This window comes from Rhyacophila brunnea, unplaced genomic scaffold (assembly GCF_057557595.1).
Source record: "Rhyacophila brunnea isolate RB1 unplaced genomic scaffold, BYU_Rbru_1.0 scaffold_12, whole genome shotgun sequence".
NCBI lineage: Eukaryota > Metazoa > Arthropoda > Insecta > Trichoptera > Rhyacophilidae > Rhyacophila > Rhyacophila brunnea.
In genome coordinates, this window is record NW_028232774.1 from 12,234,581 (window position 1) to 12,251,441 (window position 16,861).

Consider the following 16,861-nt stretch of genomic DNA (forward strand, 5'->3'; position numbering starts at 1 on the left):
AGCCCATACGTGGCGCCAAAGCCTTTTGTGAATCTATGTAATTATTCTTGAATAAATAAATAAAATAGGGGTGAAATAGTCCATTATGTTCGTAGAGTACTGGCGTAATGTATGCCAGCTTTAAGCTCGCCAAACAAAACAATTTAATTTAGTTGCCTAATAAATTCTCTTCCGAGTAAACTTGCAAAGTAAATGAGTGGGAGGGCTTTGCGAAGAGTGGAGATGTGGCGTTTAGCACAGTCATAGTGGCCTAACTTTTCCATAAGCGGAAAGGCTTAGTCATTGCGCTGATTAAACTACGCACTTAGGTGTGTTGAGTTACTGAGGTGACGTCTTATGTTTACTTTTCCGCAAGAGAGATGTCATGAGCCGCCCCCAGGGTGCACGTCACTGGTGAAAAACAATAAGTCTTAGGGGTTTGTCAGGGGAAGATTGTAATGGTCGGTAGTGTAATATACTTACACCTTTTCTGACACAGTTCCCTGACTATTTCTCATGAAGTCAAAAAGGTAATATATACCTATCTCAGTATTCAGTAACAGAGACTTTCCTTAGAAAACATATTAAATAAATAAATAAAATTAAAAAATTAAAAAAGCCTGTTTATTTCTTACAAACAAAAGTAAATGACAGTTAATTGACTATATCTAATCAATATTTAATATATAACCTATGAATATATATTATGTATATATATATATTTATATATATATCTATCTATGATTGTATTATCAACTTATTTTCTAGTTTATATAAAATTAATTAATACTATTTTCGTATAATACATACCTATATACCTATATTAAGATTTTTTTTTATTGTTTTGTATATAATACTGTTAGATAATGTTTATAAATTGGACAGAGGTATGTAATTAGTTTGTTTGGTTTGTAAGAACCCCTCTTTGGGTGAAGTCCTCCTCCAAAGAGTCCCACTGGACTCTTTAATACTCTGAATACCTCTGGACCTCTGGATTCTGAATACCTATTATGCAAATTTAATTATTAGTAACATATTCATTGGTTTTTTTAATTCGATATCATTCACATCAGCCTCTAAGGGGATAATATCGTAATGCGATGATGGGGGTTGAATTCTTTTGAATGTCTCCGATGAAAATTATACTCTGCCAGTGGTTGGTCATTATTGTCACTACAAACGTCAAGCTCAGCTTGCTGATTTTCTGCAGGTATGGGTGGTTATCTGTGTTCCAATACTGATGCATCCTTCTCTTCAGATACCCAAACTGAACCACTCACCATGTCAGAGTCATTAGAATCTAAAGTTAGTTCAAAGCCATGTAAAATTTTATATTCAGTAAGCTCTTAAAACAAAAAAAAATGATAACCTATAAACCCACAGTATCATAAAAAATACTTTAAAGATCAATATACACAGTTTTTCATGTTGTTTCACAAATACTATGTTAAGTTAAGAGTTACTTCAGCATATATATATTTTAGAGGAAAATATTTTTTTACCTGTATTTAAATGTCGAAACATCTTGAAGGCTGAGAATTACCAACATCCTTCAACAAAAATGACATCTAAACTACAATGAACATCGTCCGGATTAATTTGGTTGATAAAACAGTTTCCTAACTTATCTGATACTATTCTGGTCTTTGTATTAAAAATCCAACAACAGAGCATTTATCTTCAATAAATGAGTAGCATATTATGTGGTTAATACCACGGGTATGAAAATGTAAATATTCATGTATAAGTATATTATTCAAAAGCTCTACGAAATAAACAATAGTAGTTAACCCTTAAATACCAACATGATGACAACCCTTTAAAATAGGTACATATTACTTTGCTAATCGATCACATTTAATATCTAATATTATTTAAATCAACAGTGGCACCTGTGAATAAAAATATTTAAAAACAATTGTCATCATACTTTTTCGAATGCATAAGTTTTTAAATGAAATTTCTTTCACACAAAAAATATATAAACAACAATACATTTTGTTACTAAAGGTATTAAAAATCAAAACTAGACGTGTCAAATATTTACCGTTCAGAAAGAAATGAACTTTTCTGATGTCGATTTTCCCTAAATGATTTAATAAAAAAATAATTATTCTAAATGATCTACACATTATTAAAAGTATATAATTCCATTTTTTTAAATACGTCGGTTATACGTTTACGTCGCTGGATTAAATGGCATGTCTCATTATGAATGTCATTAACGTTGTCTAATGTTGATTTGAAAGTCACCCCATTTTTAAACCCCCTTTGCAAAATAAAATTGATCAACAAAATAAAGTCAACCAGATATAATTATATTCCGCTATTAACTTATTTTAGATATATATGGGACTTGTCCAATTTTGATTGTTAGCTACTTAACTGATCAATGTATATTTTGTATCAACTATTAAAGCTAGTATCCTGAGTCCTGACCATTATTACATTATTTGTAGGTAATATTTAGGTACTTAGTTCATATTATGAGACTGTTGGTATCAGTCAGTAACCTCTATATTGCATATGCCTTGAGATGATTGTAAAAAATCGTTAAGCACATTTTTAAGACTGACTGCAAATATATTTTTTCTTTTATCAAACATATTAATAAATAACTAGAAAAGGTGAATAGCAAAATACAATTAAAATTGTTAAAAAAATGGCGGCTAAAAATATATAAACGGTTTTTCTATCAACATCCGGTTAAATTATATTTTACCAACAAACGGAGCTGGTTTTGATATTTTTATCTTAACTCCATTATATAAAGACACGAACAAAATCCTGTTTATTCATCTTCGGATACGATACCCGGAATTACCCACGATGGCCGTGCAGCTTAAGCGTCGGCCTATAGCGTCGTGGGTCCTAGATTCGAATCCTGGGTATGGCAAGTACACATATTGTTTTTCAATTTGTGTATGAGTCAGAGTATGGACCACATCAAATGCGCTTTACATAATAAATTGAAAATTGAAAATAACATATTCTTTAACACGCCGTGTTAAGTTTATCACGATCACGTTATTCACACTCGAGAATTGAGCCATGTTACAGCCTCACTCTGTAGGCAACCCACTTATCATTATGCCCTGTTACCACCATTAGAGCATAGGGCATAAAGATGAGCCATTTGCCTTTGCACAGTACTACGTCCCGTCATGATACAATTTAACTTACCTACTTTGCACCATTGCGTAATGTAGATGGGTGTAATTGTTTTAAATACTGATTTTGGAATTGGGTAAAATTGTAAATTTCCGAGTGACAAAACACCTTTAAATAAATACATTTCAAAATGTGATTTTAGCACATATAATATTATCATATTATTACATACAACTCAGCGCTCGAAATAGAAAATTTTACGAACCGGAGCGCTCGATAACTTACGAAAATATTAGCTATATATTTTTAAACTATATTAATTGTATTTATTTTATAAAAAGAAGTGTGTTAGATTTTTTATTATATGACATATCTAGCTCAGGCGGTCATATTAATATACATAATTTAAAAACATCGTATGTATACACTATAAAAAATCATTTTGTAGAAAAAAAAATGACACCCGACAGGATTTGACGATTTTGCTGGATTCGCGTCATTATGCTTTTCCAATTGAGCTACAGACATTTTATTGAACTACGACGATTGTAACTGGTAGTTGTGGTGACATGAAATGCTTTTTCTAGAGTTGTTTTCAAATTATGTATATTCAGATTCTAAAATCTGGTGTCTTATTCGTTGAATAAAAGAAATAGCGTATTAGGTCCAATTAATATTGCCACGAAACAGAGCAATAATTTTGGGAATTTTATGAACCGGAACGGCGCTCCGGTGCGTTCCAATCCATTTCGAGGCCTGATACAACTATAATAGAATATAATATTGTTACAGATTAAAGAACTACTGTGGCTCCATGGCAGATCCTGTCGACTCCACCAGCAATATACTGCACGTAAGGTTTATGGTGGAACCAAACGCTGTGGGGTCCAAGTTTGAAGCATCTTATACTGCAGTTCGAGACAGAGAGAAAGATAAAGGTATGCCTATTACTAACTTTAATATTAGGTAAATAAAATAATATAATATCGTCACCTCAATACTACCACTAGATAACTTGATTTTCACTATTTTTGAGATAGCTATTGAATATGATTCTACATTTCCTTCTCCAAAAAATGATAAAACTAGGTAAGTGTATTTGAATGTGTTTGAAAATATTAGGTAACTTTAAAACGATAAATGCATTAAATAAATAAAATAATATATCTACAATATTTTTTCATACAATTGGACATTATTTAATTGTTCCCAATTAGACAAGTACAATTTAAATATTTATTTTATTTATTTTTTATTTTATTTTAGATTCATGTTAATCAAATAAAGCTTAAATTTAATTTTCCAAATAATGACCAAATCAGAGGTATCTAGTTATAGTATTGAGGTGACGATATATTATGAATAATGCCAAACCTACTCCAAAGGGTGAATTTCCATTGCCCATCAAGATTTACGCAAAACCAAGCTTTGTACCATGCTAGTCATACGAAACTCATTAAGTTTCGCGTTCTTGTTTAAAATTATGATGCTTATTTCTCCACTCTTGATCTATTCAATAATTCACCTGCTTACGCAGACACAGAACGAAACCAAACCGAACGCAAACGCGCCATCTCCAAAAGTTTGTATAATTTACACTAATAGAATTTCAAATATATATATAATATATTTTTTTTCATTTTTCTCTTTTTCTGTTATTCTTACTTTCTATCTTGTTAGGCTTTTCTATATTATAATTTTTATATGGAAACTTTTCTAGTTGAAATATCTTTTTTGATCTATTTTGATACATTCTGTTGTTTTTCTTAATAAATATAAAATATATATATATATTGAAATATATGGAAAATCAATTAGAAATTCTCGTTAATTTGTTTAATAAAATTTACGAAACGGGTATAATTCCCGATGATTGGTTGAAATCGACATTCATCACTCTACCAAAAAAGGCAAATGCAAAGAAGTGCAGCGAGTTTAGAACAATAAGTTTGATGAGCCACATGTTAAAAGTCTTATTAAAAATCATCCGTAATAGGATTTTTCGAAAATGCGAAGAAGACATGGATGACACACAATTTGACTTCAGAAGTGGTTTGAGCACTCGCGAAGCACTCTTCAGCTTGAATGTTCTAGTGCAAAGATGCCTAGATGTTAATGTTGATGTTTATATGTGTTTCATCGATTACGAGAAAGTATTCGATACTGTTAGACATCCTAAGCTTCTCGAACTCTTACAGGAGAAAGGCATCGATGCAAGAGACATTCAACTGATAGCTAACTTATATTGGAATCAAACAGCGAATATAAAGATTGAAAACGAAATCAGTGGAGAGATAAAAATTCGTCGCGGTGTAAGACAGGGTTGTATATTGTCACCTTTGCTATTTAACATGTACTCGGAAGCTATTTTCAAGGAAGCCTTACAAGATGAATCTGTAGGTATTATGGTTAATGGCAAACATAATAACAATATACGATATGCCGATGATACTGTGCTGATTGCTGATAGTTTAAAGAGTTTACATCAACTGGTAGAAAAGGTTAATGAGGTCAGTAATTCTTATGGTTTAAAAATGAACCTCAAGAAAACAAAACTATTACTAGTATCAAAAACAGCGACACCAGACACCAACACAAATTTTGTCATTAGCAGCGAACCAATCGAACGTGTGACCCATTATAAATATTAAGGTACATGGGTCAATGAGAAATGGGACCAGTCTCAGGAAATAAAAACTAGAATTCAGATCGCAAGGAGCGCCTTTCTCAAAATGAGACGCCTCCTTAGCAATCGAGATCTTAACCTAGGTCTGAGACTGCGTATGGTACGTTGTTATGTGCTCTCAACTCTTTTCTATGGTATGGAAGTATGGACGCTAAACCAAGAGATGTCACGGAGACTTGAAGTTTTCGAGATGTGGCTGTATAGACGCATCCTCAAAATTCCTTGGACTGACCAGGTGACAAATGTTGAAGTTCTCAATCGAATGGGGAAGGACCGAGAAGTTCTACGTAGTATCAAAACCAGGAAACTACAATACCTCGGCCACATTATGAGAGGACAAAAATACAGCATTCCGCAACTTGTCATTCAAGGAAAGATCAATGGGAAGCGTGGCAGGGGACGACGCCGCATTTCGTGGCTTAAGAACCTCCGTGATTGGTACGAGTGCAGCTCCACCGAACTGTTCCGGGTAGCAGACGACAAATATAAGATCGCCTTGATGGTGGCCGACCTCCACTAGGGGATGGCACAATAAGAAGAAGATATGGAAAATCAATAGAATATAAAATTAACTAAGTTCGCATTAACTAGCATAGAGAAAACAGTGCATGATTGATTGATGTCTTTGAAATGTGTACCAGGCGCAGTTTCTTCTAAACCTGCCCGTACCATACTCGGTTTTAACCAAGCGTATCATGAGGTTCTACGTTTGCTTGTGAAGCATCAGCAGTTTTTTACGCATAGGAGTGTCTCAGGATCAGATGCCCGTGACTGAGGTCGCTACGCACTCAAGTGTACTTTGCTTGAATTTACTGAGACTTAATTTAATCAAAAAGTATCCATGGGAGAGAGGACTACGGAGAATAATCAAATCAAATCAGTCCATATTTTCTTCATTCTTAAAACATAATAAATCATTTTTGTTTCACGTGTAAGAAGTGGCAGGTTATTAGTAATGAACTAAAAATTTTGATTAAGAAAAGAAAGAAAGAAAAGGAATTAAAAATTAAATTAAACTTGCCGAGTTGATTTTACAAATCATGGCGTATATTAGTGGTGAAGGGTGGAGGTTGACTGTTGAGATCCAACATAAATAGTGCACACAAAATTTTGTCAGTTTTGCATAAACCAAGCCATAATAGATATTCGACAAACAATATTTTATAGATGGAAAAATATTTTTTATACATTTTACCGACTTTGGTTAGGCAGGAACAATGTGGATTTAAAAAAACTAACCATCACCAATCACCATTTGCAATCTACACTATTAATAATTCAATGAAAACAAATACGTATGCATGATTTACTGTACATCATTTATGTCGGATCTCCACAGCCTACCCCTACCCTTTGCCACTCGCGTATATAGTTTTATATTAAATATTTCTTAATTATTATTATAATTGAAATGCTCTGCTGTTCATACAATAAATATTTGATTTTTCATGAAAAAAAGTCTGTTTACGTCACTTCTAGATGTACATTAAAACACCCACGCTGAGGAAAATCTCGACAATGTAAACGTTACACCCATTAAGTGCATTTTCATGTTTTATTTAAGAGTTAATTGTAACTAATTAAACTTTTTTATTCGTATCAACTCAAATTGGATTTATACGCTGGCATTGTACTGTATCTCTCAGGTTTATTGTTAGATCCGCCTACAGCTTCCATATTATCATCCGATGAACCATAGAGTAAAATACAACACGGGCCATTTCAAAGTTTAATCCAGTATGACCACCATAATTCAATTCATTTTGAATTATTCCTAATGCACAGCCCGAGAGCTTGATTTTACTTTAGAACCATCAATACATGTTTTACTTTGCATCATATGATTTTTATTACATATTTTGTATAGAGTGGGGTCAAAAATATTAAAAAAAATATATATATCATAATTTCTGACCATATTCAGAAACTTTTGTCAATCATACTTAAGTATTTGTTTTCATTGAACTAAGAATACAATTTGCAAATTGTGGTGGTTAGTTTTTAAAATTCAATTAAACCCTGCCCAGACCAAACCATAAGAGTTTAGGTATTGACGACACCCCGGTCCTGGAATAGTCTCAAAGGTGCTTTATCTTCAACCGATCCTGCCCTCGGACCGATTAAGAACCTTTGTTTGGCTAGCTCAGTACTATTCGGGGAGGGGGTGATCAACTAAAGTTCTTGATTGACACTTTTGGAATACACTTAATCAATATTATTTAACTTTATAATATTTAAGATCACCACCTAACAGTAGGTTGGTGTCTGGGTTATTAATTATCCGATTGACTTTCAAATCGAATTTATTTTCGTAAATATTTACGTAAAAGTCAAAGACAGCTGACTATCTGTCACTTTCCTTAGTATCAGATGTTTTTCGTAAAATGTTTCGTTAATTATTTTCAAAATAAAACTCGTTATAATTCAGTTTAAATTATTTATTAAATTATTCTCGACAAATAAATTTAATTTCTTTTTAATTAATTAATTGTTTATTGACAATTATACACTTTAATTTAATTTCAAATAATTGCGTAATTATTTTATAAAACTTATTTAACTTAATTAGTAAGTAAAGTTAATTAATTATAATTATTTTATATTTAATTTATATACGATTACACTCTTATAACTATGAGTCACAGACCGTAAACTTTAAAGAGCCGAATCACACACGTCATCCGCCGTGACGTCAGACTATGACGCGACAGAAATATCTCCCGAATAAATATCGGAGAAATATCCAAAAACTTAGCGAATTCGGACCGCCTCCGGGCACAACCTTCCGGCAATAATTGAAAATCGGCGACTGACGACATACTGCTTGCTTGGGGTAATGGCAATTATTTTACTGGGGCGCCGACTCAATGGGAGTCATCCCCGTTATCTCTAGTTACTGTCTCTCAGATTGCTTTGAGGTATTTGTTTTTAATACCGTTGTTGAGTTCTTTGGGCCTCGGTGGCTTCGCGACCGGGCCGAGGCCCAATTTGTGGTCTCGGTTAATTGGTCTCTAGTGGTTTAAAAAGCTGCTGGCGCATTCTCACTTTTGCCGTCCGTCGATTGTCGTCCGATTTCAGCACCTACATGTTTGGGTGTCTTTCCTCTTCGTTGTCGTCGTCTTCGCCTCTCGGTAGGCTGGTTTCTTCTGCGGTCTTGTGTCGCAGGAGTTCAGGGTCTCGGCTAAAGGATGATTGATGCAATTCCCTCGAGTAGCAATTTATCTTTTTTGCTTAGCCCTTTGTCTTTGTGGTTTGGTATTTATTATTTTTTAATACCTAGGGTGGGTGGGTTCTGAGACTTGCACTTAAGTCAAGTGACAGACTGGCCACCATCTTTTTTTGTTTATTTTATACTCGAGGGAAGTTCGATCTCCAGGTGTCACAATGGGGTCCCGATTGCGGTCGCTAAGAAAGAATGGAAGGTCTGCAGGGAAGTAAGGATGTGGGTAGCTAGAGGGGCATCAGTAGAAGAACCTTTCTTGGCCGGTCAAATTCTGTCTGTGCGTGTATGTCGTATTGTAATAGGTGTGAGATTGTCGTGTTGGGATGGTTCAAGATGGAGCTGTAGAATTGCTTCGTGAGCTTGAGGATATGGGTTTGGAGGGTTTCCATGTTAAGATCGCTGTGTAGTGTTGTGTTCCTGACGAACCAGGGAGCATTGGTGATAGCTCGTAGTGTTTTGTTCTGTATGATTTGTAGCTGGTTTAGATACTTGAGACCTGCGTATGCCCAGACGGGGCATGCGTAAGTCATGATCGGTCTGACTATGGCTGTGTATAATAGCAGCTTGCTGCGATAGGCAAGCTTGCTCCTATGTCCTATCATCGGTGTGAGCATGGCTAATACTGTGTTGGCTTGGCGTTTTTTATCGCAAATGTGTTCGAAAAATGTGAGTCTTCTGTCTAGCGTAAGACCTAGGTATTTGACCGAGTCGGTCCAAGGGATTTTAGTCTTGTTCATAACCAGGTGATCTATGGTGCGCTTTCGCTTTGCATGGCGGCGCGCGAAGTAAACGGCTTTGCTTTTATCTGCATTTATTTTTATACGCCATTTATCGCACCAGGTGGAAACCTGGTCGGCCGACCTTTGGACTAACTCTGTTGCTCTGTTTCTGTTTATGGATTTTGACAGGATGGCTGTGTCATCTGCATATTGTGCTAATATGCAGGAATCTGCTGATGTATCTACTGGTATTGGGATATCCCGAGTGTATAGGTTATACAGGGTCGGGGCAAGCACGGAGCCTTGAGGGACTCCGGCCGTTGCTGGTCTGATAGAGGATTTTGCTCCATACAGTTTGACTGCGAAGCGTCTATTGGTGAGGAAAGAATTCAGTATCCTGATTGTTGGCTGATCTATTTCGGCCTCTGATAGCTTTACTACGAAGGGAACTCCCCGAGATTTTGACGTCATTTGAAAAATGGTCCAATGGGAGATCGTTCTACCTCCTCCACAGAGCTAATAGCCAAAGTTTTGGACCAATCACAGAAAAGCCGTTTATTTTCCAGCTTTTCCGGAAAATTATGATCATTCAATAGAATAAAAATATACAATTAGTTAATACCTATAGGCGGTACAAGTTTGATAACAATCGTGAAAATCCTTATAGTGCTTTCGACATAAATTGTCCAAATATCTGTTAGTTCGTTTATCGAGCTAACGGAAAGGAAAAATGTAAATATTTTCACTAAAAATAATGCGTAGTAGCGACGTGAGTCATTAAAATTACTGTTCAAGAGCGCGGATATAATAAGACTGGCAGAAAGCGAAGTTGTTCGTTTCTTTTATGCAGAACTTTTGCGGGCTAATTACAGATAGCCCGAAGGGGTTACGATTAAAATTTATTTAATTACATTTATAGAACACTTCAACTTAAAGGTATAACATTAGTGTCAGTCTAAATTTTTATGACAAGTATTCATTTATTGAGTTTGAAAATTACCTATTTCGGGTAATTTAATATCAATCTGTCAGGGTTAATTGACAGATCTAAAGAATAATTTTTATTTGTAAATTAGAAGAGCAACCGAGTCCTTAGACTTACATTATCAGAATTTCCATTTTCGAAATTCCTTCATTTAACTTTTACAAAAGTAGGTACTTAAATTGGTACCCTTTTTATTACGATTCGAAATATTAATTTATTATTTAAATTAAGTGTGCGTAATCAGTACTTACAAAACGTAATCATTAGATTTTAATTACGACAATATTTGATATCATAATTTATTTATTTAAGGTATTCGACTTTGGCCGCGGCGAAAACATCGCAAAAAATTCAAAATCAGATTAAATAGAAATGGACATTTATTTACAATGTTTAGCAAATGATATCCCATACGTCGTTTACAATTTATTATCTATTTTTAACCTTAATCCTATACTTTTCAATTACTTACATTTCACCTTATAAGACCATTTGGTCCCCTTGAAAGAAAACTCATCCGTAGTTCATTCTGAGGGGCTATAAGTCGCTCAGATTGTACTCTGGGACTCAATACACAATTACTATAGCTTCGTTTAGAGATAGGGCACGTATTTTCAAGTAAAATCGACAATTACGGTCGGATCGAAAAGTTGTGACGTCACTAATTCATTAAGGAAAAATGCCGGCTGATGGCCTACATTTTGGGGCCGTGTCAGTATGCTATGGGACAGTAGCGACGGGTGGAGGTAGGCTGTTAAGATCCGCCATAAAAAGTGCACATTGTTGGTCACACGTATTTATTTTTATTGAACAAAGGCTACAGTTTACAGCTGATGGTATTGGTTAGTTTCAAATGATACCCTACCTAAACCAAACCATAATAGTTTTGGTATATTTTGGGTGATACGACAAAATTGTACACACTTTTTATTCAGACTTATTTGTTTTCGTTGGATTAAGAATACATACCTTATTACACATATTGTTGGTTCATTTTTTTTAATCCATTAAGCTCTGCATAAACCAAACTATAATAGGTAAAAATATTATTCTATCTATAAAATATTCAAAGTTATATATGATTTAATTGCATAATTTTAGATGTTTTATAGATAGACGAGTATTTTTTTACTATTATCTATTAATTATGACATGGTTTTCGCAGGGTTTAATTGAATTTCAAAAACTAACTAATACCATCTGTAAATTGTAGTCTTATTTTAATGAAAACAAATACATATGACTGACAAAGTTTAGTGTGCACTATTTATGGTGGATCTTAACAGCCTACCTCCAACCTTCGCTTCTGCTATGAGGGATCCGATAAAAATAGTCCCTACCTTTTCTGCCATACTTATTAAATTGTTTTCGTTGAATTAAGAATACATAACATTACAAGTGGTATTAGTTAGTTTTTTTAATTCATTTAATTTTTATATTTAATATTGTGCATGATTTCATGGTATAATTTTAGATTTTTTATAAATAAACGATTATTTTTTTACTATTGTTTAATATGGCTTGGATAAGGCATTAATAAGACAGGTATTCAGAATTTTTCTCTACCATGGAAGGTCCAGCACCACGTCTTCCACATTAGTCTTGGCCGTCCATGTATTTTATAGTACTTTGTCTGCCAGATTCTCCAGCTTCTACGTCATGGCCAATCCATCGCAGTTTTCTTTCCATTGTTGCCAAGCCATCATAAAATGATTAATTATATTATGTAGATCCTCATTATATCTAGACTTTCAATAAGCATTAATTTTTAAGCAGCACTTTTTAAAATTAAATTTCTTTCGGGGGATCTCTAACATGATCAAAACAATAATAATTAATACATAGGTAGAATAATTTACCTAAGTAGGTATTTTTTGGGTACTAGCAATCGCTTATGACCTCGTTCGCGTGAAATACTGAAATAAAAAGGAAACACATAAAGCAATGTACACATTAGCGAGTCGTAACTGTAACCGTTTCATCCCATCCATTCAATAAAAAAGACGGTTATAGACGGCTATCGATGGTAGTTTATTATATGTTATCTATTGACGCGATTAATTGTTAAAATAAGTTAATCGGGTGTATCATGGGACCCTACGTTTGAATGTTAAGCATATTTTTTTATGACAGGGAATGTCTCAGGAGCTGTTACACAAGACTGCGGTGGCCATGCACTCAAGTGTGCTTTAACTGACTTTACATTATTTTAATTTAAATAATTAAGAGTACGAATGGGAACGAGGAGTACGGTAGAGGCCAAATTAAAAATTGTAGTTACTAACAAACCCTAATACAAAACTGCTGAACAATTTTGGATACGTTAATCATGATGATTTTGATGTTGCATTTCATGTGGTTTTCGTGGGAATTGATGCCTTTGAGATGTAATGTTGGCGTCAAATCCTTTGTATCTCTTGGACAGAGCACAGGACAAACCTGTCAATCATCCAGAGACTGCAGATAAAGGAACGGCTCTCGACAATATGTCTGAGACGAATTCTGCAGTTTTTTGGACATATTGTCCGGCGCGGACCGGAAAACCTCGAGAGACTGGTGGTTTAGAGTAGGCACGGAAGGCAAAGCAGAGAAAGAGCGTTTGCGCGCTGGAGCGACGTGCTGAAGTGAAAGAGCTGACCATTCATTCTGCCCTGAGAGAAGCGGAAGATCAATAAGGATGGAAAGTCTTGGTCGCTTAAAGGATGGCAAAATTAACAAGTGGTCATGATCCTCAGCCATGAGTGTACGACCAAGATGAAGAATCATGATGATGAATTAATATCACCTAATACAACTTATCATTCGGGAGTGAACTCCAGTAAATAGAGGTCCGGACAGAAGTCTGAAGAATCTAAAGAAGGGGTTCCATAGGAGCATAACCTCGTTCTTGCAGTCAACAGTCTAAAATATGAATATGGCTATAATTTTTGCCAACCTTTATAAAAAGAGACAGCGTTTAAAGAAGATTATTTATTTTGGCCCCATCCCTTATTATTTCATTGTGTGTATCGCAAGATATGCCTAAGAATGGGGTAGCATGGGATTTGATTATTAAGTTTCTTTCTCGATGAAGTAAGTTGAGACGATATAGCATGAGATTCAAAGTAAAATAAAAAGCGCTAACTTCGTTCAGTGGAGAGAAAGTCAGCGTTGTTTATTTAGGTTTTTCCAAAGCAAGAGCTAAATTTAAGACTAAAACTTTTCGCTGATTTTTGCAAACAATACAACAAAATTACCAGACAGCTCATATTTTTAAAACTATTAAGGGGGGACATGCTCGTCGAAGGTCAAAATTGAGTTTTTATTGTATTTTCAAACCATGATCCTGGACACTCCTTAAACGTTGTAGATAATCTATTTATATAATTTTGAAGCCTTATTATCTTTTATAGTTATTTTAAACATTTGATGACTGCATGAAGTATTTTTGTTACATAAAATAGTATTCTTTTAAACCTCTCGCTCTAATGTTTTAGAATATAGTCATATTTCGGTACAGAACTGTGCAGTGATGTTAAGATTTTTTACATTTATTAATTTTTAAACGCATTTATAAAACCATTAGTATAATTTATTACGAGATAATTTTTGTAAAATATTCACGATAAAAAATTATTTTGATAATCTCTGTGATCCCAAATTTGACAAGAATTAGGCATTTTATTATTCAAAAAATCGGCAAGATTAACACATTTGAAGATGATTCTAAAGATATTTATTATAAGCTATGTCTTTGACCATTCAAGTGTGATAAAAATCTTATGAATAATGATTGCTTTATAATAATTATTGACCTAAGAATAAGGTAGTGTTTTTTTGAAATACGCCATTTCTTTTGTCATTCCCCAGTGTGTAAGCTACAACATACGGCCGTAGCCATAAAATGACAAACTATAATTAAAGTAGGGAGTAAAATTATGTTAACGCGCGTGTTTGAACATGTAGTTAACCGAATTTTTTTTTATTTTTTTTTAAACGGTACATGTTCAAACACGCGCGTCAATATCATTTTACTCTTTACTTCAATTATAGTTTGTCAATTTATGGCTACGGCCATATGTTGTAGCTTAACCACTGGGGAATGACAAAAGAAATGGCGTATTTCAAAAAAACACTACCTTATTCTTAGGTCAATAATTATTATAAAGCAATCATTATTCATAAGATGTTTATCACACTTGAATGGTCAAAGACATAGTTTATAATAAATATCTTTAGAATCATCTTGAAATGTGTTAATCTTGCCGATTTTTTGAATAATAAAATGCCTAATTCTTGTCAAATTTGGGATCACAGAGATTATCAAAATAATTTTTTATCGTGAATATTTTACAAAAATTATCTCGTAATAAATTATGCTAATGGTTTTATAAATGCGTTTAAAAATTAATAAATGTAAAAAATCTTAACACCACTGCACAGTTATGTACCGAAATATGACTATATTCTAAAACATTAGAGCGAGAGGTTTAAAAGAATACTATTTTATGTAACAAAAATACTTCATGCAGTCATCAAATGTTTAAAATAACTATAAAGGATAATAAGGCTTCAAAAGTATATAAATAGATCATCTACAACGTTTAAGGAGTGTCCAGGATCATGGTTTGAATATACAATAAAAACTCAATTTTGACCTTCGACGAGCATGTCCCCCCCTCGATAATAATAATATTTAGTAACCAGAAGTTTACGAGAAATTAAGTACCTGATCTGTGATTTTAATTGCATATTCCCAGGAATAAAATACCTGTTTATAAATAACTAAAAGCATTCCACTTACAGTCGATTACTAACATATGTATCACTTATTATTATTTATTGAAGATATTTTAAAAAAATGTTCTTCTATAAAAATGAAACCTAAATGTATGTAAATGAAGCGTAAAAAGTACTTCTAGTCTACTGATTTAGTTAGTTACAAGCTACGTAATTAATTACGTAGTTAAATATTATAGCAGACATAACTTCGAAAAAGATCGAGAGATGGCGCAGCCTATTGACTAGACATCGCAAGCAGTTTGTAGACGAATTAGGATTTTTCTTTCGACCATGTCTGATCCTGATAGGATCATATGAGCCTCCACAGAGTGGAGGTTTGTATTAACAGATTTTATTTTTACGAGAAATGGATGTTAGCCACTTGCTCAACCTATTAGGTCCATACTCTGACTTATACACAAATTAAAAAAAACACAATATGTGTACTTGTCAGACCCAGGATTCGAACTTGGGACCCTCGACTCTATAGGCCGGCGTTTAAGCCACGCGGCCATCGTGGGTATAAGGATTAAACTCCGTAATTATTTGCATCTCTCGGAGATCTTTCCCGGATTACTTACAGCCAGTCAGTTTAGTCTGATTAGCTCTGACTCTATTGATCATTCAGGTCCTCTATTTTGAGACTAAGCACCTTACACTATTTAAATTTGTTTCTAGTGGTGAGTGTGGTATCTAGTTTTCAAATGTGATACTTACCTGACCTGAACGTGGGCCCAACGTTTTTATAAGTTATAAATAAAACCATCCTATAACTTTACTGTTGTCCAACGTGGCCCAAAAGTATTGTTATTGTTATAAATAAAAACTATCTTATAACATTTACTATTTTTTATGTTAATGTTTTGTTCCAGAATGCATTGAAGGTGAATATGATTGCGAAGACAGTACTTGTATATCACAAACGTTGGTATGCAATGGTCACCCCAACTGCAAACTCAAGTGGGACGAAGATGACTGCGATGTAAGTGTAAGAACTGAACAATTCCCTATCTAGACAGTAATGATTTATTTTCATAAATAACCGCTTTTGTAATCGCTTCTTGGTTTTCTTTTCTTCGTGGCATCAGTTTGGTAAAGCATCTCAATGGCGTGGAAAACGCCTTGATGTTGAATTTTAGTGCTAAGACAATATATTATAATAGGTAGTATGGTGTCATATAAATGAGAAATAAATCAACACAATATGACATCTCATTGTGTGAGACTATTAATTTCAAAGTCGGTTACCCCATAATTCGCCATTTTATATTACATATTTTTGAGTCTAGGGTGATTTGGCGCTGAGACAACTGGACGCTACGCAATTAATTGATATTCAGTAGGCAAAAAGAAAATAAATAGACTATTATAAATTATAGGTACTTTTAAAATATATA

At 33.9% G+C, this 16,861-nt stretch overlaps 1 protein-coding gene across 1 annotated transcript in view; it reads left to right on the top strand.

The window, feature by feature from the left end:
* Window positions 1-16,861, top strand: part of Neto (Neuropilin and tolloid-like) — a 147,560-nt gene that overhangs the window by 89,753 nt on the left and 40,946 nt on the right. The window contains exons 6-7 of the mRNA XM_085940136.1: window positions 3,883-4,028; window positions 16,337-16,452. Of these exons, the coding sequence (XP_085796262.1) occupies window positions 3,883-4,028; window positions 16,337-16,452 (262 nt within the window). The remainder of the gene's footprint in view (window positions 1-3,882; window positions 4,029-16,336; window positions 16,453-16,861) is intronic.